The sequence below is a fragment of the Amphibalanus amphitrite genome, unplaced genomic scaffold (genome assembly GCF_019059575.1).
Source record: "Amphibalanus amphitrite isolate SeventyFive unplaced genomic scaffold, NRLGWU_Aamphi_draft 000281F_arrow, whole genome shotgun sequence".
Lineage (NCBI taxonomy): Eukaryota > Metazoa > Arthropoda > Thecostraca > Balanomorpha > Balanidae > Amphibalanus > Amphibalanus amphitrite.
The window spans coordinates 219,951-246,591 of record NW_024881776.1 but is presented as its reverse complement, the minus strand read 5'-3'; the positions used below and the strand labels follow the sequence as shown (position 1 = coordinate 246,591).

At 47.7% G+C, this 26,641-nt stretch overlaps 1 protein-coding gene across 4 annotated transcripts in view; it reads left to right on the top strand.

Moving 5' to 3' along the window:
* Positions 1–20,386: 20,386 nt before the first annotated feature.
* LOC122387322 (kinesin-associated protein 3-like) overlaps positions 20,387–26,641 on the top strand; it is a 30,457-nt gene continuing 24,202 nt past the window's right edge. The window contains exons 1-2 of one of the 4 annotated variants that reach the window (XM_043377431.1): positions 20,387–20,504; positions 26,365–26,535. In XM_043377431.1, the coding sequence (XP_043233366.1) occupies positions 26,386–26,535 (150 nt within the window). In that variant the 5' untranslated portion in view covers positions 20,387–20,504; positions 26,365–26,385. Of the gene's footprint in view, positions 20,505–23,768; positions 23,865–24,036; positions 24,247–26,364; positions 26,536–26,641 lie in introns of those variants that run through there. The other 3 variants (XM_043377428.1, XM_043377429.1, XM_043377430.1) reach the window with 3 other exon arrangements.

The following is a 26,641-nucleotide window of genomic DNA, read 5'->3' as shown; positions in this document are numbered from 1 at the left end:
GGTACAGAGCTGCAAAGTTATGCGGGATTAATAAATGTCATCTATAATGCCCACAAACCCTGTGCTCACCGATCAGCCTTTTATAAGTCAGCCCAATCCTGGAAAATGTGTTCATTGTCGGTCATGAGCTGAGGCTGTCCTTTTAAAACGCATATTACATTTACTATTAGGATATTTATATTTATACTGTTTGTGCCAAGTTGCTGCTTTTGATGGAAAATTGAAGTCAACAGAATATATATTCTCAAGGTGGCGATTGAAATTACAAGAAAAAAGTTTTGCATCGTAAGTCATACCGCTCTTTTTTTGTCATTTCTTCCACCGTCATTTCCCCACAAATCACAACACGGAGACGTTCATTGCTTCCACGCAATTATGATCCCAATATTTATTCCGGACTCCCTTGGGGCGAAAAACATTCATCACCAGCGCTATTGCGAGGGAGGTCGCTAATTTTTACACCCCATGCACGCACTGCCGCCCTGCTCAATGTCTCGAAAGATATTTATGATCCCGGCTGTGTCATTATTTTGAGTGGTGCCCATATACATTTCAGTTTGCATCAGTGGGACGGCGTCCCCGCAGAAAAAGAAAACACGCCGCCCTTGGCTCGTGTGGCATGCCTCGCCAACTCACGCAGTTTAGATGATAAATGAAATCATTAACGCGTGGAGAGACAGAGCCTGACACAGGAAACAGCAAAGGACAAATCCAATCCAGACCTATTGGCAGTCATAAGACACGTGATACACCGAAGACAAATATGAAAATTAAAGTTCAGTATTGTTAACTTGGCTCTCGTATGTCAACATTCCGTGTAGTGATCTTTTTTAGCTTCGAAGTTTCCTCCAAATTTTCAAAGTGACATTCAAATTATATCTTTCATTCGTGCATTCATTCATTGCATAAAATAACACAGACTCCCTCACCATTTACATACGTACAGAAATGGTGATGAATAAAATGAATATCGCCTAGCGGCCTCGCCCATGTCATATCCTCATCTTATCCCCCACTCCCATCTCTATCCTGATCTCATCCCTTACTCTTTCGCGATCTCACCCATCTGCTCATTTTTCCCCTGACACGTGACTGGACCTCGATCCGAGGCATCATCCTGCCGACATTTGAATGTAATGTAATGTAATGTAATGTATTTAATGAGACAATCCTCGATGTACTCGGGGCTATTACAGTCTCAGTTATGTAGTACAAAGCATGCAACATATGTACACAGCATTTCCTGCCCTATCATAAACCACGCCTAGGTTGCTGTAAAATATAGCACATCTTATACACACACGAGACGAATCATCCACATTTAACAACAATCGCTCGATAGTCATTGCTCTAATAGTTCGGACATCGGACCACGTCACTCTTGCCCAGTCACGGTGCGACTGTCACATAGGTGGCTTACTAAGTGACTCCGGAAAGCTGGCGTCGAGCGTAACGTCAGATCATGTGGCAGCGCATTATACTGGCGAGGTGCACGACAGCAGAAACGCCTTCGTCCCATCTCTGTATGTGACATTGGTACGTACAATGTGTTGTTTTGTCTAGTATTGCGGTCACGGGTCTCTGAGCTTTTAATGAGATTTTCAGCCAGTGCTTCAGGTTCGCCTGCGCGACGTACTCTATGAACCATGCACATAGTGTGGTACTGGACGAGCTCATTAGCTTTCAACCAACCCAAACGTTGAAGCAGATCGGACACATGGTCAAATTTCTTGCGACGGAAAATGACTTTGGCGGCATAATTGATCACTTTCTGAATCCGAAGAAGATTTTTGTTTGTGGTATTACCATAAACGGATAAACAGTAGCGGATATGAGATAAAACTAAGGCATCCACTAGAATAGAAATGGTAGATGGCGGTAAATGGCCCCTCAATTGCGACAATCCGGTAAGAATTCCGAAACAACGGTGCACAACAACAGAAACATGAGTGTCCCAGCTAAGGGCACAGTCAAAATGAACTCCAAGATTCCTCGCTTCGGAAACAGGAGTCAAATTACAATTATTAAATTTTACAACATAGCTGGAAATGTTTCGCAAATTCTGTGGGCTACCTAACAACATTAATTGAGTTTTCTCAATTAATGCAAGCGATACCACATCTGCGCCGCAATCCTGCCAACGTGGCCGGCCACAACCACACCTACTCCCGCCCTCCCCATCGGAGGAAGGGGGATCCGGGTCAAAGGGGAGGAGATTCACGCTTGCATAATGAGTTTGTGCCGTGAAGTTTGAAGTGTTCACTTTACTAACTAAGAAATTGTGAACTACAACAAGACAGCCAGGCAGCCAGCAGGATGGAGTTTTCGATTCGGAGGCCTTAACCCTCGCCCGTAAACGGCGATCTGCCACCTTCGCCCATGCAGGGGGTTGGTGCGACCCCCCCCCCTTGGCGTTTGAAAACGGAGCGTCGTAGAGCTGAGCGGAAAAAAACCAACGGATTGCTCTCGCCGAGATCTCGCGATTGGTGGTATATTTTTTGGTCCTAGGTCAACATTTGACCTACTTTTGACCGGTCAAAGGTCAAATTTTCGGAAAAAATAGACTTTTTCAATTTTCCGCGGCGATTGCGGCAAAACGGTGGGAGATATCGACTTGAAACCTTCACTATCGTGTTCCTTGATCAATTCTCTATCGTTTGGTATGTATTTCGTTTCCCTAGCTCTAAAAATGGCGCGTTGGGAGCGCCGGAAGTCGGCAAGGTCACAGTCGGCGGCAGAAATTCGAAAAATCAAAATTTAAATTTTTGAAATCTGATTGTATTTTTGGATTTGGGAGGTCCATTTGCTCCCTATAGAAGCTACTTTTGCTGCATATTCCCATTGAGGTGACAAGAATTAGCAAAATAGTGGTTCGGGCGCTTTTCAAAAATAGTACCGGACGCTGTTCCTCTTGTGACGTCATAGTTCCGTGACCTGACCTGACCCGGTCAAGTTTCTTATGCCATATGATAGCCAATACTTGCCCCAACATGCATGGGAAGTTTCATCACGATCCATCAACCGATGTCCGTACCACCGGCAGGAAACCTCGGGCGTTGGCACTCAGTTTGTGAAAATCCGGCCGGAGGCTGTTCCCTTTGTGACGTCATAACTCCGTGACCTGACATCACCCGGTCAAATATTTTTTATCAAAAGATGCGCAAGGTTTGCCCCATAAGGTACCCAAAATTTGGCGGCGCTGCGCGCCGCCGTTTTTGCACTATTTCCGAAAAGCCTCAGGGGGGGTGCACCAACCCCCCCTTACATGGGCGAGGGTTAACCCGCGCCCGGCTGGGGGTCCTGGATTTCCACGCCCTGCTGGGGGGTGTCTGAACACCCCCCTTCTAACTCAGCTCCTGGGCCACGTAGCGATACGCGGAAGGCGGCGTTCGAAAGAGCGTCAAAAATAATGACGAAATCACTTCGGTCAATTTTTTGGTCAGGTCAAAGGTCAAGTCACCAGAGGTCATTGAAGGCAAAATTTCCCTGATTTCCAGGTCGAATGTCGACAATTTCCAAGATGCCAACGCATAACACGGGAACCAATAGAGCTATAGCGCCGCAGAAAAGCGCATTCGATAGCCCTATTAACGCCCTTTCTGAATAATTCCCTCAGATTTGACCTAACGTCAACGGTTTTGCCTGCAGGGGGCAAAAACTGCAAAAATAGCCGATTTTTTCGGAAACAGTTTTTCTGCAATAACTTTTGAGCCAAGCCTTGCACGAGCTTACTTTTACCGGCATCGTGTTCCTCTCGTCAAGACGCATCGAATGAACTATAACTTTACCTTGAAAGGTAAAGTTGAAAATTTGACCTCAGTTCAAGGTCATGACCTGACCTGAAAGGGTTATGTTGCATATCAGTCGATCCGTATCGTCGAGCTGAACACATCTATTGCGTTTTCATCGCTCTAGCATGCCTCTATCACAAGTTATTTGCGAAAAACTGTTAGATACCATTCGTGACCTAAGATGACCTCAGGTCATAAACAGGGGTCACGCGATAGGCGTTATCACAAGTGTATTCGCGGCCATTGGGGCGACGTAAGAAAAGAAGAAACAAACTGGCCCCAAGAACTTTAAATTATCAGTTAGCATGCACCTTTTCCTTGATGTGTAGAGAACTTACCATTATTTGCTACAGAAAATTGCATTTAAAATCTTCCATTTATGATTTTTTCATCGTTTGCACAATATGTTCTTTTACTAAGCTAGAAACACTAATTAGAAATAGTCCCCGCATCATCAAGAACAATGGGGAAGGCTTGAAGTGAATAAAATAATTTAAACGGTTTTGTAATCTATGTGAAGGCACTTCTAAAATTGCCTGTAGAAATATTGAAGGCAAAAGTTCAACTTTTTCACAAGACGGATGTCTATAAACCTATTTAACTTGTGACAACTCAGCCGGTATTTCGTCGCCTACAGCCCAGCTTTCCCTAGTGACCGATAGAGGCGCTGCTATCGATGTCCGCCCGTGCCGCCTAACGGGACACCATTTTCATGTTCAGTGTGTCTAAACCACTTGTAATTCAGTGTTTGGGAGTGTTTATAATGTCTTTCGTCTAAAAGAGGCGCATTTTAATTTTCTCCCATTGACTTATAACGGGGATGTCGCAAAATTGACCTGACCTTAGGTCGTCGATATCAAAAATTCTGAGATATACATTTTGTGCGTACTATTGCTCTTAGCAATCGCTGAAAGTTTCAAAGCGATCGGTCACTCGGTGTAGCTATGACAGACATTGAAACATTTTATGAGGTGAGGTCACTTCAAGTGACCTGGTGACCTGACCTTGAATGACCTTGATCTGAAATTTTCACAACATGTGTAGAATTGATGTATGATAAGGTGTACCAAAAAACGGCGCGCCGCCGTTTTTGAGATATTCGCGAAAAACCACAAGGGGGGGGGGGTGTTCAAACACCCCCCAGCAAGGAGCGGGTTAAAAGGTATGATTGAAAAAAAACCCGCAAAATTCCGCAAGCAAGGAACGTAGCTTATTTCATGAAGAAAGATTCAGGGCTAAAGAATAATGTATTTATTTATCATCGCTGTAGCAGCGATAGCACAGTGCAAAGAGCGGTCCCTACCAAAAATGCTACGGCGATTGCTGTAAAAGCGTAGACAGCTACCCTGTTTACATGAGTTATTCGGCCTAAACGGAAATATCCGATTAGCCGGGGAACGGAAAAAATGCGTTTCGGTCGTGTCACTCGCAAAAGGTCGGTCCATAGCCATTTCTAAATGGAGCCTCCCTCAATATGACACCACACCCCTCTCATGCCGACCTCTCGTCCCTCGGCACTCCCCAAGGTCAAATCTCTCTAGCCAGCGCTCTTCATTGGAAGATCCCGTATTTGTCGAGTACACGTGACCGCCCTGCTAACAAGCTCCGTGGCGGGAGTCGGTTCGCGGGTGGATCTGGCTAAAATATCACCCGGGCTCATTTGTCAGAGTCGACAGTTGACACACGCTTTCTTAGGAACGTGCTACGCCTACAGCTAGCGCTTTTGTGACTTGTGAGAGTACTATGCTATATCGTATGCACGTTAGCAAACCGTTGTGTTATGCAAAACTGTTCATATTTGCTCAGCAAATCAGTAAATGGCAGAGCTGGGCGCGTTCCTCGATTTTCGGTAGTGCGTTAGCGTTCCTGCGTTCCTCCGGCCGCGGTTAGTGCGTTCCTGGAATAGCGTTCCTCAATTTTTTTCGCTCGGTGCGTTAGCGTTCCTGCGTTCCTGCGTCCCAAACTATTAACCCGTATTGTATTCTGGCTCTACCAAGCAGCAAATCATACCAAATTCAGTGCAACGCAACACTGTAGCGGACAAAGTAGGCAAATCGCGCCAGTCCAACACTACAGGCGTGTTCTTCACAACCGAAGTCGTGGACAAAGAAATACCGGCTACCGCCGAACCACGCGGCGCGGGCCCAACCAAACACGGGGCGAATCGATCACAGAATACCCAGAATGGCGACGCGGGGCCGAAAAGCAACTCGACATCTCTTTTCCGAATCGAATATCTGAAATACGTTTTACCAATATCATCCGTAGGGTTTTCAACAAAAATACGACCAGCTTAAAAACAATAGTTAAGTTGAAAGATGTATCTAAGTAAAAGTTATCATATTTACTTTACACATTTAATGCCTGAAACCGAATCGAATAGTGAATATCACCACTAAATCTAAACAAGCCTTCCTCGATTCGACCGACAAGTGGCGCCTCTACCGGCAAACACACGTAGGTACTCGAGATTCAAACATTTGACACAGAGGTCATTGGCAGCAATATGATTTTTCGGGTGGTTCCGCAAGAACGCAGGAACGCTTCAAAATTTCGGGTGGTGCGTTCCTCTTACTTGCGTTCCTTTGAAAAACTTTGCGTTCCTGCGTTCTTGCGTTCCTAAAAAGGGCGGTGCGTACGTACGGAAGAACGCAGGAACGCACTAAAGGAACGCACTTGCCCAGCTCTGGTAATGGTCTTTTCACGTCAGTTCCGTGCAAAATACATTAACGCTTGGCGTTAGAGGTGCAACCGGCCCCCCGTTTCCTGGAGGTGCCCGGCATATGAGGGAGCCGGCCACAGAGGGTGCGAGCGCCAATAGGAGGCTAGATAAGCGCCAGCGGTCGGGTAAGCAAATACGGCCCGCCCGGCCTGGCGAGGACACTGCGCCGGCCGCCGGGCGCCTCCAGTGCGTGAGTGGCACGTCAGACGGCGGCCGCTCATGTTTTTCGTGCGTGCGCGCTCAAGCCGCTGCGATCATCTCCCGGAGATGGGACGCTCCACACGCGAAAGGGCATCCGGTAAGTCACGCCTGCTTGCTGGCGTCTCCCCATTGTGTCCAGGCTGTCACGAGCGACCCCACTACCAGCAATCTTAGGCCCGCGGGCGCTCCGTGCCGGCGTACCTACCGCCCCCTCGTATTGTTGTGTTGAACATTTCAGAGTGGTCCACGTTCCACTCGTGTGTCGATTACTGCCGTGGCGATCACGTTGCGATTACTGCTCCTTTGCTTGTCTTACCGCCGACACGTCCCGCGCCGTCACGCCGCAGCTGACATCCCGCCATGCTTATGTCATGATAGTTTCTCGGACGGCCAGTCCGCCCTGCCATACTATAACGCCCATCTCACCCGTCGCCGGTGAGATTTCCCGTCGGCTATTAGGCCGTCACGCCGCCGCTAGCATGGCTTCTATCGTCAGTCGCCTGGACTGTGCCGACTTATACGCTGTCACGCCGCCGCTGACAATCAACTATCTCGCCCGTTGCACGGCCCGTCCCGTCTGTCATACGTGGTCAAGCCGCTGCTGACTACCTCTTCTGTCACACGGACTGTTCGTCTGTCATTTACACCGTCACGCCGACGCCAGACCTCGGTCTTGCCGCCGCCGCCCCTGCCTCGCCCGTCACCCAACATGTCACGCCGCCGCTGACACACCCAACCGTCACGCCCGCTACGTTCGTCGTCACCGCTGTCGTGCCGCCGCCGACAGCCCACCGTCACACCTGACGCTACCGCTGGCTGTCCTGCCGTTTGCCACGACCCGCCCGCCGCCTGGTCGCCCCGCCGGCCGCCACCCGGCAACCCCTCCCCCCCCCGCCGGCCGCCGCCCGGCCGACCGCCGCCGCGGCAACCCCTCCCCCCCCCCTGCCGGCCGCCGCCCGGCCGCCCGGCCGCCCGCCGCCCAGCCGCCCCGCCGACCGCCGCTCGGCCACCCCGCCGGCCGCCGCGCTGTCTCTCCGAGCCGGACTGTCACCTGCCACCGCCTGCGGCCGCCGGCCGTGCCTTTGTCTCCCGGCGGCACCTCCCTCCCGCCAGCCCCGCCCCGCCGCGCGCACCCCGGCCTGACCACCCTCCCATCCCGGGCCGCCGCCCGCGGCCCCTAGCCGCCTGTCTGTTTGCTTAGCGCTGCCTTTCCCACCGGTGCCCATTCTATCGCGCTCGCCTGCTCATATACTCGCGTCCCTCTCTTACACTGACGACAAAACAACTCGCTATAACAACAACACTAACTAGCTATGACATTTCCGAGATCAGCTGATCTTTCATGTCATACCAAACTGTCATGCCCGCCGCGCTCTTCACCACCGCTATCACCGCCGGCCGTCTCTCCCGTTTGCCATTTTCCACCTAAGCCTGAGGGCTGTTCACGGGCCCTGTGTGCGGTCGGACCGTACACAGCCTCCAAGCTCCGCCCACTGCGTCCCCACGTCAGCCTTCCGTCACCGCACAGCAGCGACCGCTGTGGCCGGTCGGACTGGCCACAGCGGACCGTCCACCATGACGTCATGACGCAGCCATGACGTCAGAGCCGTCTACCCATCCCCCTGGTCACCCTGCCAGTCACTGCGGCGCCTCTCTGGACCGGGACCGGGCTGTCTCCGGCCACCGCCGCGCCAGCCGCACGTTTGTTTGCTGGCGTCCCCCCTTAGCTCTGGTGCACTTGTCTCGCCGCGCTCACCGCCGCGACCGGCCCCTGGCCACCCTATCAGTATCGGGCCGGTGGCCCCCAGCCGTAAGTCTGTTTGCTTAGCGCCGCCCTCCTTACCAGCGCTCGTTGTTTTGCGCTCATCTGTCGCAGAACGCTGCGTCCATAGTTGTGTGGTGGTTAGCGTGACGGATCCGTTTGTGTGCCGTTAGGACTATCGCCAGGGTGTCCCGGTTCGATCCCAGGTGGCGCCGGACCTTTGCGCTGCGTTAGGCAATGTATCTTCAGCACAGGGGGCTGCGCGCCTGCGCATCGCGCCTTTGTTGCCACCTACACCGCTACGTCACGAGCCGTCACGCTGCTGCCGGTCATGCCCGTTACACGGCCACCGCGTCTGTCATATGCTGCTGTCAAGCCACCACCACCGGCCGACCTGTCAGGTTCATCGCACGAGCTGCCTATCCGTCACATACCGCTACCACGCCGCTGCCGTCACGCCGCTGCCGACACCTGGCACTGTCACGCCGCTGCGGACAATCATCTATCATCCCCGCCGCACAGGCTGTCCGCCTGTCACGAACCACTGCCACGCCGCCGCTGACACTTCTGTCATGTCTAACGCACTGAGTGTCCGTCCGCCATATATGTAGGTACTGCTATCACGCTGCTTCCGACCGTTCACGATCATGGCTAGCCCAAGCGCCCGGACCGACACGTCTCCCACATACCGCCGCCATGCTGACACTCCAGTTCTACCCATCCCGGCCGCCGCCCGGACCACCCCGTACGTCTTAACCGCTGCCGCGCCGCCGCGCCGCCAACGGCACCGGGCACACCTACCACGGCAATCGCCCGGCCCACCCCCTCTGTCACATACCACCATCCCGCCGTTACCACAAGCACTCCTATCATCTACCCAGCCACCCCGGCTGTCATGCCGCCGCCGATAGAACCTTCGTCATGACAGCGCTCTAGCCGCAGGCCTGTCACACGTCAACGTCACTCCGCCGCTGACAGAGCAACGGTCATGTGCGACGCCGACGGCGGCCCGTGTACCACGCCGTCCCCCACCCGCCGCCTAGACCGCCCGCCGACAGCACTCGTTCTGCCGCGCCCGCCGCCGCGGCCGGCCTGATAACCCTCTCGTCTCGGGCCGTTGCTCGTAGGCGCCTGTTTGCTCAGCGCCCTCCCCCCCCCCCCCCCCACCTCAGCGCTCTTGTGCCGCGTTCGCTCGCCGCGGACAAGCGCAGCCTCGTGTTGTGTTGGTTAGAGTGCGGGTAACCGCCGGTGTGACTTTCGTTATTTGCTGGCATCCGTAATAAGAAAAGATGCTTAGAACTAATTAAACCGTTTAAGAAATTCTTCTCAAGCTTAAAACCCGCCCATGTTGCCGTTTTCTCGTTGCTATCGTATATGTTGGGGGGGGGGGGCAGGGCAGGGTGAGTAAAATCCCAGCCGTCCGGCTCCTGTTCGAGTTATTGAGCTTCGTGGAAAACGAGTGTGCTGCTCGTGGCAAAAAGTAACCAGTGGTACCACAGTACGGGGCCATCTGATAAATAAATATTTTTTTATATTTTTATAGTTAAACCCTGCAGTTATATAGGGGTGTCGAATGCCCCCCCCCCCCCCCTATTCGCTCTTTCGAGAAGAACTTGTGTAAAATGCGTCGAAACGAAACCGTTGTGTGCTTTCTTTCATCATATTATTATATTGCAAATGTCATGACCCGTATCCAAATGACCTGTGACCTGTGACCTCTTCGACTGAAATGTGACCATCATCACATTTCAGAATATGCCATTTCTCAATCCATATTTTATTTGTGTACAAGGTCGCATACCTATATTGGAAAAATATAGGCAGTAGAGGACATTCACTATCAATTCGAGGATGGTCTATATCAGCAAGTACCTACATATTTGTTATCATTCTGACACATTTTTTCCTCACCATTGCGTGACCTCAACATGATCTGATAGTTGATACAGTACCTTTTTCATTGTTCGCATTTATGCGAGGATGAATAGATGATTAGTGGCGTTTGATGTGTGTTCTTTGGTTCTGTCAAACGGGCTCACATGTTTTCTCAGCGGACGCGATAGGTGATTATTGTGCCTTAACGGCACTTTCGGTGCTCAGACTAAGGTCTTATTGACCCCGTGGGACGACGGGCACTCAGTTAGCCCTACTGGCTCCCGACTGCTCCTATACTCCCTGCTAGTTACTCAGCCTCTGCCTAACAGATTGAGTGCGTATGCCATCCGGCTGAGGCACATCAAAGCACAAGACAACTTGTTTGTGATTTGAAGCGAACCGTAGGTAACGCAGTCGTATGATATCGTGTAACTGACAGACTGGTTATCGATTCACGGTACAGTAACGTCCAGTATACTAGTTTTTAGTGTTGCTGTCATCAGTATCTCCGTTCATGCTGAGAGATAGAATAGCATCTTATAAAACATCATAATTGGCCTCCATTGTACTGTGCGCTGCACGATTCGCTGAAGTAACCCTGACAATAAATGCGACTGAATTATCAAAGAAGACATCTTGCCGTAAACAGCTAGATGACTTTAGAAAAGTTCACCGGAAAGAATAAGTAAGCTCTATTCACCAGTAACATTTCGAGCGCGATCGCCGGCTTTCTTGAGCAATTTGGTCTTTCAGAATACTCGGATGAACTTTCGCTAAACGTGCTTAAAAGTGACGTCGCTTATTTGACGGACATACATATCGCGAATGTATTCGCGAATGAGATTAGCGGGACTGTCGAATGATCTTGACAATGGTGCTGACCAAAGCTTAGCAAAACATTGCTAAAGCGATGTACGTGGAGATTCTAAGCGTGCAGGACGAGAGTAGCCAATATCGATTGTCATTATTACTTTTCCGTATAGCCCGAAAGTACCGACAACAGGAGGCGGAGCTATGCAAAAACAAATAAGAAGAACAATAACAAACCCAAAATAGATATTAAATAGGAATGCATACCCAGGGCTGCGGAGTCGATGGATTTTTTGTTGACACCGACTCCGAATTCGACTTCAAAATGGACTCTGACTGTGACTCCGAGTCCAGCTCCGACTCTGGACATTGCTATTCAAGTCCATGTAATGAAAGTCAAGCTTATCTCGGAGATCTTTTTATCTCAACTGAAACGACCCTTTGCGTGTTCAAAGGATGAAAATGTTCCATTGTATACCTTCTTTATAGCTTGCAGAAATAAAAACAAGTTCTTTTACAGCCGTTTTCTTCTGCTTTTTTCAACGAAAACTCTATAGTTCAAAGCAACGGTATGGCCTAGGCTTCGACAAAATCTGTTTTTGAAAGGTCAACGAGCGTAATATTAGCCGTTTTCACGACGGGCTATCCGGCGAATGCACCTGATTTGACCAAATCTGCACCTAATTTCTTTTACAGCAAATATCTTCATGTTGGCCGTTTTCACGACGGAATTTTCGCAGAGGAACTTATTTGATACCTAAAAAGTACCTACCCCTAGAGGCCTTAACATCCCTCAAACTGAAATATTTTATGTTCAAAATAATTTTAGAAGTTTAAATCCGGGCATTTTTTGCCCTCAAATCACTTATTTATTTACAAACACAGCAATTTTTAGTTCTAGTAGCCCACCTTTCGACTATGAGGTATTAAATCAGCGTGGCAACTTGCTCCCTCTTTGCTCCCTCGGGTATCTAATTCCGGAATTCTTAAAAACAAGGAAAGTATATATCGAGTTCTCTTTTATACCTATTCAGTTATGTTTTAATGGTGATTAAAATATGACAAATTTTTTAATTACATTTCATATAAGAAAACACGCAAAACAATGAAACAAAAATAACTACGGCAGATAATTACCTTCAGGTATCTGATTCCGACCAATCAGCACCACAGTAGGATATGACGTCATACAAGAATGGTGGTGATGGCCGTTTGCAGTCCCGGCCGGTAGGTCACGTGACCGCCGGGCGCCTCGGGTCACGCGGCGGTCGGGAGTCGGACGCAGGGCGTGGTCGCGGGCGGACGCACGGGGCATCATGCTTTGCTTTGCTTGCTTTGTCAACTTCATATAACTTACTATCGCATTCGTGTGAAAGCCAAACACTGCTCAGTGCCCTTAGAAATTGAGTTTTGGAAAGCTCAAGTCCCTATAGCTCCTCAGGTCGGCAACAGTTGAAGCCTCATCTGAACCCATGTGAAAAAACGAGGGTAAGGAACCTTGTGTTGCTTTTTCTTTTACCGTCATAATTATCTCAAACCATCACAATTTTGAGTTGCCATATTGTCTGCTTCACTACATTCGTGTAAAACTTGGGTGAAGGCTGGTGGCTCAAAGAAAGGTGAAGATATTTCTTTAAGTGCCCAATCCGTGAAATCGAAATATCCCGGCTTTACAAATCTACACTTTTCATTTTCTCCACGATACATTTTTTAAAATTGTTTAAATTTTATCTACATTTGTTAAAATCGGGGCTTTGGTTTTGTGTAAACTAGATCATAAAGTTTACTATAGTTTTGTGTAACCTGATGGCTGAAGAAAATAGTAATTTTGCTAAAATGATGTGCGGAAATTTGTTGCTTTCCAAATCAAATTACTCATACCTATATTTCATTCAAAATTAGGAGGCATTATTACTGTTTTTTCTTGTAACATGAACTGAGTTTGGGTACGGTGCTCAGGAAACGTTGTGGAACTTTAAGCTAGCTAGAGCAGTTTCCATAAAAATTGTTTAGATAGTTGACATGGCTTGTTGACAACTCTTGCTGTTTCTAAAAAAGTGAAAAAAATATTTTCCTGCATTAAGCACACAAGGCATGTTATTCTCATAAGCTATCGAATGTGTGTGTGTGTGTTTTTTTAAGCTGTTTTTTAAGCTTTTAAGCTGTAGCTTCAGTTACTTCACTTTAGAACATATTGCCCAGAATACGTCACTGATCATGAGCTGGTATATCATATCATATGTAGCAAATTCATAAATGAGAATAGTGTGTCATGAATTTTTGTGCATGCTTCTGGATCATCTGTAATTACATCAAAGGCTCGGCTCAAGAGTGTCCTGCCGACCAGCTTATGCCCAACCCTTTCTGTCCGCAGAACGTCGCCTGCGACTCCCGCACGCCGTTTGCCCCGGCCGTCCGTACTGGTCTTCGCGCTGCGAGCCGCGCTGGAGTTCGCGGCGGCGTCGTGGAGCTCCCATCGGGACGGCGTGTGATGCCCGCGTCGAGCTTATAAGCCGTGAGCTTCGATTGGCGGCTCACGCGGTCACCAGCTGTATGTACAGCCTCGGCCCCGACGACCCCGCTAATGGCCGAGACCGGCATACCCCCGGCATGGGTCCGCTGTCCGGCGCAGCGCTGGCCGCCCGCATGCTATGCTACTTTTGGCTGTATCGCTGCCCAGCGGGAGCGCGCTCCACGCTGCGGAAGAGGTACACGTTGCGACCCGACTGAGGACTGCAACCGGATGGTGACACGTCGGCCTCTGCGCCCTGGCCGGGGCAGGCGTGACCGACGTCACAGTGGAGGAACGCCCAAACAAGACCAGCCCACCGTCGGAGCAGCATGGAAATATCATGTTCTGCCTGGACGTCGGACCCGGCGGCCGCAGTGCACCTGCACACGTGCGGAGAGGGGCGCTGGAGGCTACTCTGGAGCTTCTGCCATTCCGCGGCGCGACTGCTGGCAAAACGGCGGCGATTGAGGCGGTTGGGAACAGCTGCAGCAATGGTGATGGCGGTGATGGCGACATGGCGGTTTGGGACTTCATCTCAGCGCGGCCGCCGCCCAGGCGCCGCTGCGCCCGGCTGCTCAGCCACCTACCGGATGGCGGGGTGGCCCTTACGGCCCTCACGCCCGTTCGGTCTGCGGCCACGTTGTGGGGTGGCGGTCGCGGGGTTAGCGGCGTTGGACTTCGTCCTTTATCCAGACTGCACCGTACCATCTGAACGGATGGATCTGCCAAGAAAGATGACATCCAAGGCGGCTATGAGGCGATCACAAAGCTTCACCAAGAGCTTCTCCTTCATGGGGCCGGCCGGCCGTTAAGTCGCAACACCGGCTGCCGAGTGCCAACAGCTGCGTGCGCTGGCGCCGACGCGTTGTGGGCCGCGCTGCTGACGCCCAAGCTGCGATATCAACCATCTATGAATAAGTGGCAGCGGTGGCGGCTTGTCAGTTGTTAACGTGCCTTGACGTTGCGAATAGCCCGCGTTGGAATCGCATGGTTGGGAACACAACGCAAGTAAAAATGGGCTTCCTTGATGAACCTACTTTTGTAATTTTGGATGTTTTGCTGTAGATATTATTTTCTACATATATACTATATAGGCACTCACGTGCTTTAAATCGCGCAATGCAATTGAACCATGGTAAAGACAATGATAAATGAACTGAGAGCTGACATGCCCCATGTTTTGTGTGTGTATGTGTGTGTGTGTGTTTTTTTTTTGGCGAGTCGATAAAAGTGGTTTTGGACACTGGATGAGTTTTTAGGGGTGTGGTGAGGGGGGATGTAATTCCACAGACCTTCTGTCAGATTCACTAATGCAGTAGGTCTGTGCGGTGTTTAGTTATCGGAGCATTCTTTGAAAGTCGTGAATAGGGGCGGCCACCGAGTACCTAAAGCCGTGATATTGCCCCACAAAAACTTCTTTTAATTAACCGGGGATAGGTACATGAGCAGAGTAAATGCTATTACGAACGCCTATCACAATGCTGAGCGAATAGGAAAATCCATAGATGGAGAATTGTGCCGCGTTACGGGTGCTCGGGCGCAGCCAATCCACCGTTACCCCAGCGGTGACCTTGACCCGCATCGTCTGTCTCGGCTCCAAAGCCAAACCGGCGTGGAATTGGGAGCGTTCGAGCACTCATGGTTCAGCGCAATTCTCCACCTAAATCCATTCCTGATACACATTTGCTTGCTCATAGTCATGTAACCCCGGTAAATTCACCCAACTTTCATATTGGTCGCTCCATAGACATATGGCCACAGAGATCAACTTAAAAGGCCATTGTTGCATTCATTTAGTGGAGATCATTAACCTTCCAGGCGGTGGGGGGGGGCATTTTTTTGCCCCCCTTTAGTTTTTTCGATATATCTCGAGAACCGCTGCGCCGATCGTCACCAAACTTTCAGTACCCTCCCGGGAGCAGCTAGCGCACATGGTGACCAAAAATTTTTCCAAAGGCTATGATAGGTTGGCCGCTATTGACGTCAGAGTGACGTAATTTTTGCCATTTTCGACCCAAAAAAGGTTTCGCGGGAAGAGCAGTCAGGCCTACAGCTTTAGAGATACAGAAAAATGTTTCTGACATAAAAGGTGTGGAATTAAAAGGGCTACAAAACTGCTATTTCGGTTTTTCGAATTTTTTGGATTTTGACCCCCAAAAATCAAAAAATAGATTTTTTGAATATAATAGCCTAAAAATCCAAAAAGTTTTTTGAATTTCGAAAAAACCGGAATATATGTGATAGCCCCTACCGCCTTCTATCTACATACCAAATTTGAGATCGATACCTCTTTTTTTGGCCAAGTTATAGCGAAAAAACTGTTCAACATTTATGACGTCAAATTTTCAAACTCAATTTTTAGCAATTCTAGACCTCGTAGCGCAAAACAAAGACCACCATTAGACTCCCCGTGACGAGCTGCATCGAATCGATACCCATTTTATGGAAAAATATCAACTTTGAAATTTGACCTTTTTGACCTGACCTTGACCTGACCTCCACCAGAAAGTGACCTAAACCGTACTTGATGGTCTTATAACCAACAACATTGAGTTGGAAATGAAAAACTGGCCATAAAACATGCATCGCATAACCTTAGTAAAGTTGGGCTCATGTGGTGACCCTTGGTGACCTTTGGTGACCTGACCTGTGACCTGACCTGGTATGACCAGTGACCTCTAATAGCAACATATGTACTAGACAACTGACGCCTTATCGCTGATTTTCGACAAAATGCGTTTTACTCGGTGTTATAGCGCTTTCCCTAGAAGCCCCGTGAACGGTGAAACATTTTATCTTTGACCTGACCTGTGACGTCATCGGTGACCCCGAGGTCAATGAAATTTGGTTTCCTTCGACAAATTTGACAGGGCTATCGAACGCCGTTTGAATTTTCCGGATCCGTCCAGTAGTTTTGGAGATACGGGGGGGGGGGGCAAAAAAGTGCCCCCCCCCCTCACCGCGCGGAAGGTGGCTGGTAGGCCCACCGCCTGCCGGGTTAAAGAGCCGTGACAGGCCACAAGTCGCGTGACATCATACGTGTAACGACCAATGACGTCGGCCTGCAAAACCCAATGGAAGCGGCTAGCAGCGTGCAATAAAACAGGGCGCTGCTTTCTAAATGTCTGTCGTGCGCCATAAATGAATATATTCTTTGTAGCCTGGCAACTCAGTATCTTTTTTTAACTATTGTACTAGTATCTAATAATTTCATAATTTTATAATTGTGCTTACGCTTTATGTTGATATTAGTGATAAATCCTTAGATAAAGTAAATCGATGTGATATTTAATAGAAAAATAGCAAACTAACGCACCATTCATTCGAAAGCTGGGGAACCTACTAAAAAGAACTACTAAAATTCCTGAGGAACCAAAGGATCAAATGGGGATTAAATAGATGCCTGCTATTCCGTCGTGAAAACGGCCGTTATGAATTTATTTCAGTGTTTTAATCGATGATGCTCTCTGATAATATGACAAAGCAGGCAAATAAGCAATTAGTGCAACCCTAGCCGATAGCTGCTAAGAGACACACTGAACCTGATTTGACCAAATCTGCACCTAATCTGTACCAGATGCGCACCAAATGTGTACCAGATGGCCGTCGTGAAAACGGCTATTGTCAAGCAAAAGGTACAGGGCATGACATTCAGCCATGCAGTGTTATCTCCGACTCCGGAGTCGGAGTCGATAAGGTCTTGTTGACTCCAACTCCGACTCCGGGCAGAACTCTCGACTGCGACCGACTTCGACTCCTATATACTCCGCATTCCGGTGCATACAAATGGCAATTACGGAAATGTTGCAACATTTATTATTCGGTTGACATGTAGGCGAATGTGTTTGCAACATGGATTGGCTTTTTGATGACATTTCCAGCCACTGTCTTCTGGACATCACTAGCAGTGGCAGCACGGTTTCTTTAGCGCTAACCCTGCACCAACGGTGACCCGGTGACCTCAAAGGTGCCCCTGCCGTGACCTGCTGACCCGGGGAGACCGGTCAGAGTGCCGTAACGACGTCTCTGACCGCCTCACTGCCCAGGTAACGAGCCCACTGCCATCCCCGGCAGGGCCGCAGATAGCGGTCGGTACTGCCGACAACGGCCCGCCGTCGGCGCCGATGGGGCAACGTCATCACACTGAATAGCTTTAAATACAGCGCTGCTTGCTCATTCCCGACGAATTTTAGGTGCAAAAGCCATCGAAGTATAGTTTTAATTCGTAATCTATGAAGTAGGGTAAGGGCGGGTAAGAGTACGCGGGCGATAAGAGTACGCATCAGCTGTTTCGGTTGCTTAGCAACGCGGGTTTGTCGAGTTCATGAAGTGACATGAAGCCGCCAGTGCGTGCATGTCACCAACGGAACGTGGGCGTTGAGCGGCGACGCTGTGGAGTTTAAGGCGATGAATATTATTTTCGAGCGTTATGATATTATTATGACATGGTACAATAATTTTGATACTTGGCAGTTGAGATAAGGTACATTTCCGTGATTGTTGTGGGAAACTTGTGAGGTTATCTGGGGAAATACTGTACAGTGCAATATTCTGTTTGCGAAGTTTTGCACAACGTTTCGGGGTTGTTTTGTGCGCGAATTGCATGTACGGTAAGAGGACGCACTGTTCAGGAGGGTAAGAGTACGCAGAATTATACCTTAAATCGAATATACAGAAATATAGAATTATTAATCTATCGCTCAATGACATTTGTTTTGTAGGTATATCATCAATGGAGCACTGTGATGCAGATGCGTACCCGAAATTCTTCCAAATACGAGTTATTCTCCTTTTTGATTGTGCATTTTTTTAAGAAACACACGACATGATTATTTCCTGATTTATAGACTTGAAAGATTTATTTTATGTTTTTCTTTTTGGATACTAGAATTAACTTAAATGCCTTCTGAGTTTGAAGTTAAGCATTTGGTCAGTGCAAGCTGCATAGGTGTGTGTTCATATGCTTGCGTACTCCACCCGCCTGGCGTGCGTACTCTTACACACCCCATATGGTAAGAGTACGCAAGTGCAACGGTTCAGAAAATGTCAGTTTTAGACCACTTCCATTTACGCTGAAGGATCGTTGCCCCATGGGTTGATGGCTAATTCAATGAACTTTAATATTCCCTATTTACGATTTCTTTCCTTCAAATATTAAACAAATGAGAGCAAGAAATCCACTAAGTGCGTACTCTTATACGACTTCACCCTATAGATAAAAACATAGCAAACTTTTGTACTCAGGCCTTATGAAATGGTCTTTTATCCGTAGTTTTACCTCATTCCTTTATAAGATTCGCCTCAGGTCGGCTTTTCAGGGCAGTTACCGCCAATGGGTAGCTATCATGAGCGGTGAGGCGTCGCAAAGTACTCCTATCGAGGGCCCGACAGGACTGATGAGGCAATACGGGGCTCGGAAGGGCCGGCGGCGGTGCCCGGCGGCTGGGACCTGGCTGTGGGCACGTGGTGCCGGGCTGGACGTCCGTGACCGTGACTTGACCTCTATAGCAGATGGAGATGAATCAATAGGTATAGCCCACCCGAATCTGATTGATAGCTTATCACTTTTCACTCATGCAATGGCACCATGCATTGTTTTCAGCCTTTAGTTTTACTTGCACCAAAACTTATTGAAACGCTTTAGAAATCCTGTTAATTTCGAAATGAAGATATGTTTTATCGATCGATCATCGGTGCCTAATTTATATTTGTGGTCTATAAACACGATATGAAGTAATTTCACTTGAAGAAATGTCGCCCATCGGCTGAAAATCTAAAATGATCGTGCATCTGTTAGTTGGCATCACAGTGACATTAGCTCTCATTAGCCACTAATTTCCCCTCAATGTTGCATGCCAGGAATGTATTTGATGTTCAGAACGTCTTCAAGCCCAGACTCCCGGCTAGGAGGAACGGGTTCTCTACCAGCTGGACTATAAAGCCAACTAAATATATGGATTGCAGCACAAGTAAAATAAACTAAATTGCAGCTCCCCAAAGAAAGCGCCGTTATTGCACTGTAGAAACCATTCACAAGTCCCGTCACTGTGGTAAATAAAGCAGCCTCATTGCGGCCACACGTTATCAAGAGAGGCCGCATTTCAGAAGCAGCTCCGATGATAAATTATTCTGTAGACGACTGCAAAGGGTCTTGTGCGTGACAAGCCTGAGTAAAACTGTCTCGGCCAGTTATTAAACGGCGGCGAGTTATGGGCGCACATTGTCGGCCGGCCAATCCGTCTGACGGAGGCGGCCCGGGGCCGATATATTTGTCGGCCGCCGATCAAAGTTGCTGGGTCCGCCGCGGGCAATATTGAGAGACGGCGAGCCAGACGCTCCGTGACCGCAGTTAGGTCGCTGAGCGACTGCGGACACTGCCCAGAGTAAGCCGCAATCAGAGACTGCCACCACTCACAGTCATGAGTCACCCCAGACACTACAGAGACTAGGAGACTTACATAGACTGTCTACATTTCTACAATGAATTCTCCAGATGCAGGTTTCCCACAGTCGAAGACTCAGAGTCGAAGGCTCAGACTGCCCATTGCTCGCAGTCACCCACCGATCAGAGTCAGACTGATTGAGACCTTCCAAAGACACCTCACAGAGACCAATTGTTGGCTGAGTCGGAACAGATGCTCAAAGGCCATAGGCAGACATGTAACTGCGTAACAGTTGTATCTGACTTTGGTTTCTCTTCTCCTCATTTGCAGGTTCGCCAGCCATTGAATGAGTGCTAATTGAGCTGGGCGGCTATTTGTTTGTTTCTTTGTTGCGCATTGAGCGACTGGAAGGAGTGACTGTGGAGACAGCACACTGTTGTCACTCGAGGTACCTGGAAAGAGTACGTTTCTATTTTTCTCTAGTCATTTCCGTTGTATCGTTCGTCGCGATTTTGGCTTCACCATGTGTTAATAATTTTTTCGCGCTATCATTCTGTTACAAAGTACAAGCGTACTGGTTTCGATTATTTATCATGCGTTTACCAAAGTTTCGACTGAACGTTCGCCACATTTTCATGTGTCACATTTAACGCGAAGTGTGTATGTGAGTGTGAATGTGTGCGCTTTATTGCTGAGAGAGCATTATTTTAACCCATTTTCTCATGTGTGTGATTGACAGGTTTTTACGGTGACTGTGGTGTTACCAACCCAAGGTTCTCTGTCATTACCCCACATTACTGGGTCCCAATACATGTGCCCTATCCCAATGCATCCAGTAGTTTGAGTTTGATTGACGGTGGTGGCGGAGGCCGCATCAGTAAAAACTCTTCCTTCCGTCAGTGACCATACTACTAACAAACTAACCACGACCCGCAGAGTCAGAATTATGCTTCTCATTATTATTTTTTCCTCAATTACCTCAGTAGTTAGAGCTGTAGCTGTCCCCCATTAAAGGTAGACTGCCACCTTTTTTCCACAAAACGGTTTTCACTAGAGCTGAGCCACCTATGTCCCAGACTGAAGTCGGTTTTCCGAAATTCGAACCCGTTTGCGAGAAATCGGAGACCAAAGTTCAGTTTGATGCCATTTTTTTAGTCCAAGAAAACCGACATCTCTACTGTTTATCGATAACTTTGAAACATTAATTTTCTTATCTTTTGGTAAATATATGTCAAAACTTTGATTGTTTCGAGATCAGAGAAGAATTTTGGAGTGTCAAAATAAAAGTTAAACTTATATATTCAGTAGTTCATTTTTTCCAAAAAAGTGTGGGAAATGGGGTTTAACATGGGCCAGACCCATTCCAAATGAGCCATGATTTTTAAATGTTTTACGAACTTAAATGCAAAATAAATTTAACATGGCCAATTTCTTATGAAATCATATATTAGTAAATCATAAAATACCTTACTTTTTCAAATAAAATGTAATAATCTTATGACCTTGAAGTCTAGTGATGTGTAAACATTGTCGCTAGACATTAACCGATTGATAATTGTATGATAATCGACATTTTTTTTCGCGATTTACGTGATGATACTTTGTCAGGTGAATTCTAAAATTTTGTTTTGTCCAGGGAATAAATCATAGGCCGACCTGAGAAAACTTTTTGAAGGTGGCAGTCTTCCTTTAACGAGTCAACCAACAAGGAACCGAACATGGAGGGAGACAGCATCAGTGAAGCGCGTGGACTTCCAGGTCTCACCTCACAACGTGGAAGACAAGTAACGCTGACTGAAGAAGGGAGACAGTCCCAGATCGACATCAAGCAAAAGAAGTACCAGAAGGATCTGAAGGAGTTGAAGAAGGGTGTCGATATCATCAAGAGGCTGGAAGTGGCAGGTGAAGAGGAGAATGAGACGCTCAAAGAAGCATACATCCAGTGGAAGAGAACATATATCGATCTGGTCCAGACTTCCAGTGAGCTGCAAGGTCTTCTCTCTGAAGTTGATTTGCAGCAACACCTGTCAAGACACCAAGATGTGATGCCTGAACTCAACACAATGAAGGCCGAGATGGAAAAGAAACTGGAGCCTACTCACAAAACACAAGAAGTTCAGCCATCAGTCGCATCATCAAGGTGTTCTGTCCGATCGAAGATCAGCCTTCTGCGACTTGAAGACGCCCAGAGAAGAGCGGAGCTAGAAGCCAGAGCAGCTGCCGCAAAGAAGCGACTGCAAATGGAGCGTCAGAAACAAGAGCTGCAGTGGAAGATGCAGGAACTGGAGCTGGATACTGAGCGTGAGATCCTGAAGGCGAAGCAAGGGGCTCTACTGAAGTTTGAAGAGGAGGAAGGAATGTGCGCACCCGGGATTCCCATCCAGAGGAGCAAAGAAGAAGAAGACGCGATGCGTGCATCAGAGCTTCCCGTACCGAAGAGCAAGCTTGAAAAACAAGAAGCCAAAATCGCGACGAACGATACAACGGAAATGACTAGAGAAAAATAGAAACGTACTCTTTCCAGGTACCTCGAGTGACAACAGTGTGCTGTCTCCACAGTCACTCCTTCCAGTCGCTCAATGCGCAACAAAGAAACAAACAAATAGCCGCCCAGCTCAATTAGCACTCATTCAATGGCTGGCGAACCTGCAAATGAGGAGAAACCAAAGTCAGATACAACTGTTACGCAGTTACAAGACACATGATACCTTTACCTACACTTAAAGGGACCCTCCCACCTTCAAAAAAGTTTATGAATTGGCATGAAAGTGATGTCGCTCGGTTCAGAAAGAGCGAAAACGAATATCTACCAAATTTCACCGAAAAATATTCACCGGTTTTCAAGATATTAGACTTTTACTTTTGTTTACTTTTTGGGATCTCCACTGTTTCTAGCGACTTTATTTTAGAAGTGCGGCGTTTGCGGCAGATGTTGCGCGCACTAATAGCATATACCACCGCGTGCTACAAAACGTTTTAGTCAAACATTTAAAAATCGTTAGATATTTGCGCTGACGTCACACATTCAGAGGGGTATTCCTAAGCATTAGCCCCTCTGAATCAAAATGCTGCAATTTTGAAATTCAATATTTCCGATTTAAGGCATTTCTCGATGTTGTGAGTGCCGAAACCGGTAATTGTGAGCCAGGGACCCCATTTTGGCTATCTCAACTCAAATCTAATGTTAAGGTGGGAGGGTCCCTTTAACACAATTTCATGCGTTTTAGTGAACTGTTCGGAGAAGCTCAGCCCGGTCGCCCGTAAAGTGTTTGTCAGTTGATTCAACTGCTACACGCTTCGCTATCTGGCTTTCTTTCGTTTGCCTCTGTTATAACTGGAGCCTATCCTGAGCCCAGGCAAGGGTCTCAGCTAACCAGTCGAAGTCAGTGAGGGGACCGGCCGTATGCAGCTATGTGCGTATGTATTTACTTACGAACGTCAAACTTCGGATTCAATATGCTGCCAGACCTATTACCTAAACCAGGAATTATGCGATCGGACGTAGAGGGCAGGACCAGGCTGGTCCTGCGACCAGCCCAACAAGCTCTACTTTGCGAGACTCTTTCCTAGTCTTTGTGAGCCCTTCCACTCAAAAGGAATGAGTTATCTTAAAAAGAAAATATATATATTTGTGCAGCGTAGAAGGCTATTATTCGCATAGGCATCTAAAAATATTGTTTTTCAAGTGATCGTGATTTCTGACGTGGAGTAAAAATTACACCGAGTGATCTATCAGCTGATTTGGGAAAGAAGCGATGTAAACAAACAAAACCACACCGCTAGGGGCGGGGTGTGTGACCTGCCAAAGGTAAATTCAAAGAACTTTTTCGATAATTAAACATTGATGATTACTTATTGCCCCTTTTGAGCTTAACCGATTTGTCAATTCGTTAGCATAACGAGGTAATCTTTGACATAAGCACCTTTTCCTCGGTGCTGTAAATGTCGCATCTGCGTCATAGATGGCATCTCTACTCAGTTTACAACCTCACAACCTTTTGCAATGACTTGGCACCCAAAGAAAAGTTATATGCTGACTTTCGTCTAGTTCTAACTTCTAGTAGCATTTTGTGGATATTTTGGATGCAGTAGTGGGTGACGTTATCAGTTCTTTCTAGAGCCTGAAGGGCAGATTTGGAATCGGTGCGAAAAACAAATATCGCATTAGCATTAACAAATTGTATACATGGGTATGCTCAGCTCATAGGCTGCAATTGTTTTTGTAGTTCAACTTGTAGTGCTGTCATGCAGTGCTGGAAATGAGGCAGCCTTCTGGTCCCAGTGTTTTATTCTCCGGTTGGGTTAACCTTAAACCTTGTCTAGCGCTTAGCCTTTCGGGACCCTCTCAGAGCCGTGGCTGTTTTCGCCGCTCTGCCCAATCGAGATGCAAAGTTGATAGTCACGAAGTTTATTTGGGGCCTCTGAATATACAACTTTGAAATTAAATGATTCTACAAAACTTTTTCTCTCATCTATATGCATACATTTAACAGTAACTGCAGACTGGGCTGGTTTGGCTGGCCCTAAATAAGCTTCGTGCAACTATTAACTTTGCATCTCAACTGGAGCGAACGTTGAAAACAACCGAGACCCTGATTGGGTCCCAAAAGGCTTAACGCTGGACGGGACTAACCCACCCGGAGTATAAAACGCTGGGACCAGAAAGCGGCCTCATTTCCAGCACTGCTGTCATGTCAAAACAAGGTTATACCTATACCTGCCCCACACATGGCTCAGTCTGTTATGTGCATACTGTGCTCTGTGCATGCCTATTTTGCACGTTATAAGACTGTTAGCAATAGATAAAAACTTGTAAACAATATTTTCTATGAATGTGTCAATGCTTGTGTGACAATGATGTGATCTTAAGTGTTTTTTTTTTTTTTTAATGGCCAATGATGGTAGGCAATAATTTAAATGAGGAAATGCACATGTCTGTGAATCTGATAATCTGAGGCTGGAAAAATAAATGTTTTTTTTTGCTGATACCACAGATAATTTCATGTGTCAAAATTGAGTGCAAGGGACTTGTACTGAAATTTTGGTGCAATTTGCAGTTTGCACTGAACCTTGAGCCTTGAGGGCTGAGGCTTATTTCATTTGTATCAAATTTTAGCATTTTTATGTTTTTACCATGTAATCACATACACATTCTTGAACCAAACACTAAGAAGTTTGATGATAATAAGAAAAAGACTAGGTTAAAAGCAAGTTGATCAAAAATGTTTTTTCATCATAAGTTTTTCTCAATAGATGACATGCCAATGCAGTCAGTGTGTGGATATGGTACCCACATAGATAAAAGACATCTGGGTGTCTCAGGTGCTGCTTTTTAAGATGTCATCTTGGAGGCTGGCCTAGACACCACCAATGGTATCAGCTGCTGGCCCATGGCACAGCCAGCCAGCTTTGCTGCCAGCTGCCTGCCTCCCACATGTGCATGCTACACTGGGCACATCCAGTGACCAGTGCCCTGGGTTAGCTCGTCCTCCCTTACCCAGTCCTTCTGCAGTGTCATTTTTGAACAGCAGTGCAGCTGTGTTGTGGTATTTAATTCTAAGTCACATCAATATCGGGAATGTCGCTTGACATAACACCAGCACCGGACAATTGACAATCATTGGTAGCACTGAACTTTCATCATCATGATCTACTGCATGTAAAACTTTAGTGTTTCTCTTCAGCTACCTCTGCAAACAAACTACATCCTAAGTCCCAAACGTAATCCATGCTATAGTTATTACATGACATGTTCATCAGGACCCTCCTAATAATTTGATCAGTCTACTCGAGCCCTGCGGAACCCCCCTGAAAGACAGTTCACAATGTCAGTCACCTCTTTCGCCGATGACCACTGTAGTCCGGGCGCCCAAAAGCCCCCCTTGCTCGGGTAGGGTTCACTCCAGACACAACTTCTCTGGCTAGGAACCCGAAGATCAACCAGTCTAGATCGCACCCTATAGTCCCAATTATCTGAGGGTGTCGGTACTCATCGGTTCAGGTTTACGCGTGACAAATTTCGTTGCTTTCGTGTAGGTGGGTACTTGATTCGAATGTAGATTGTAGTGAGTGAAGTAAGCTAGGGTTAGGTCTCATTGTCTTGCACCGGAATTTCTTAAATCTTCTGCTTGCACCGAGGTTTCTTGGCTCGTCCGTGCGTCAAAAGTTCGAGGCACGGAGTTACGCCGGACATTGCCCGGAATTTTTGGCGCCATCTGCCCCTTACGCCGGACATGTCGTCGGAACTCGGAAACATGAACTTTTACTGTCTGAGGCTGAATAACATTTCCAATTCTCACATTTTCCAGGCACCGCACTGCTCTCCTAAAATGCAGTCAGAAGATGCCAAGTATTTGAAGAAGCGTGTCAAGACTGGCAGCATTGATGTCCATCCTACCGAGAAGGCTCTGCTAGTCAACTATGAGCTGGAGGCCACCATCCTCGGAGAGCTTGGAGATCCCATGCTTGGGGATAAAAAGGTTTGTGTTTGTCCTGCAGGCTGAGCCAGAGCATTTGGCTAGGGTTGGTACCTAGCAGGTGCTCTTGACATACAAACTTGACTGGGATTGGCTGTTGCTTTGTTCC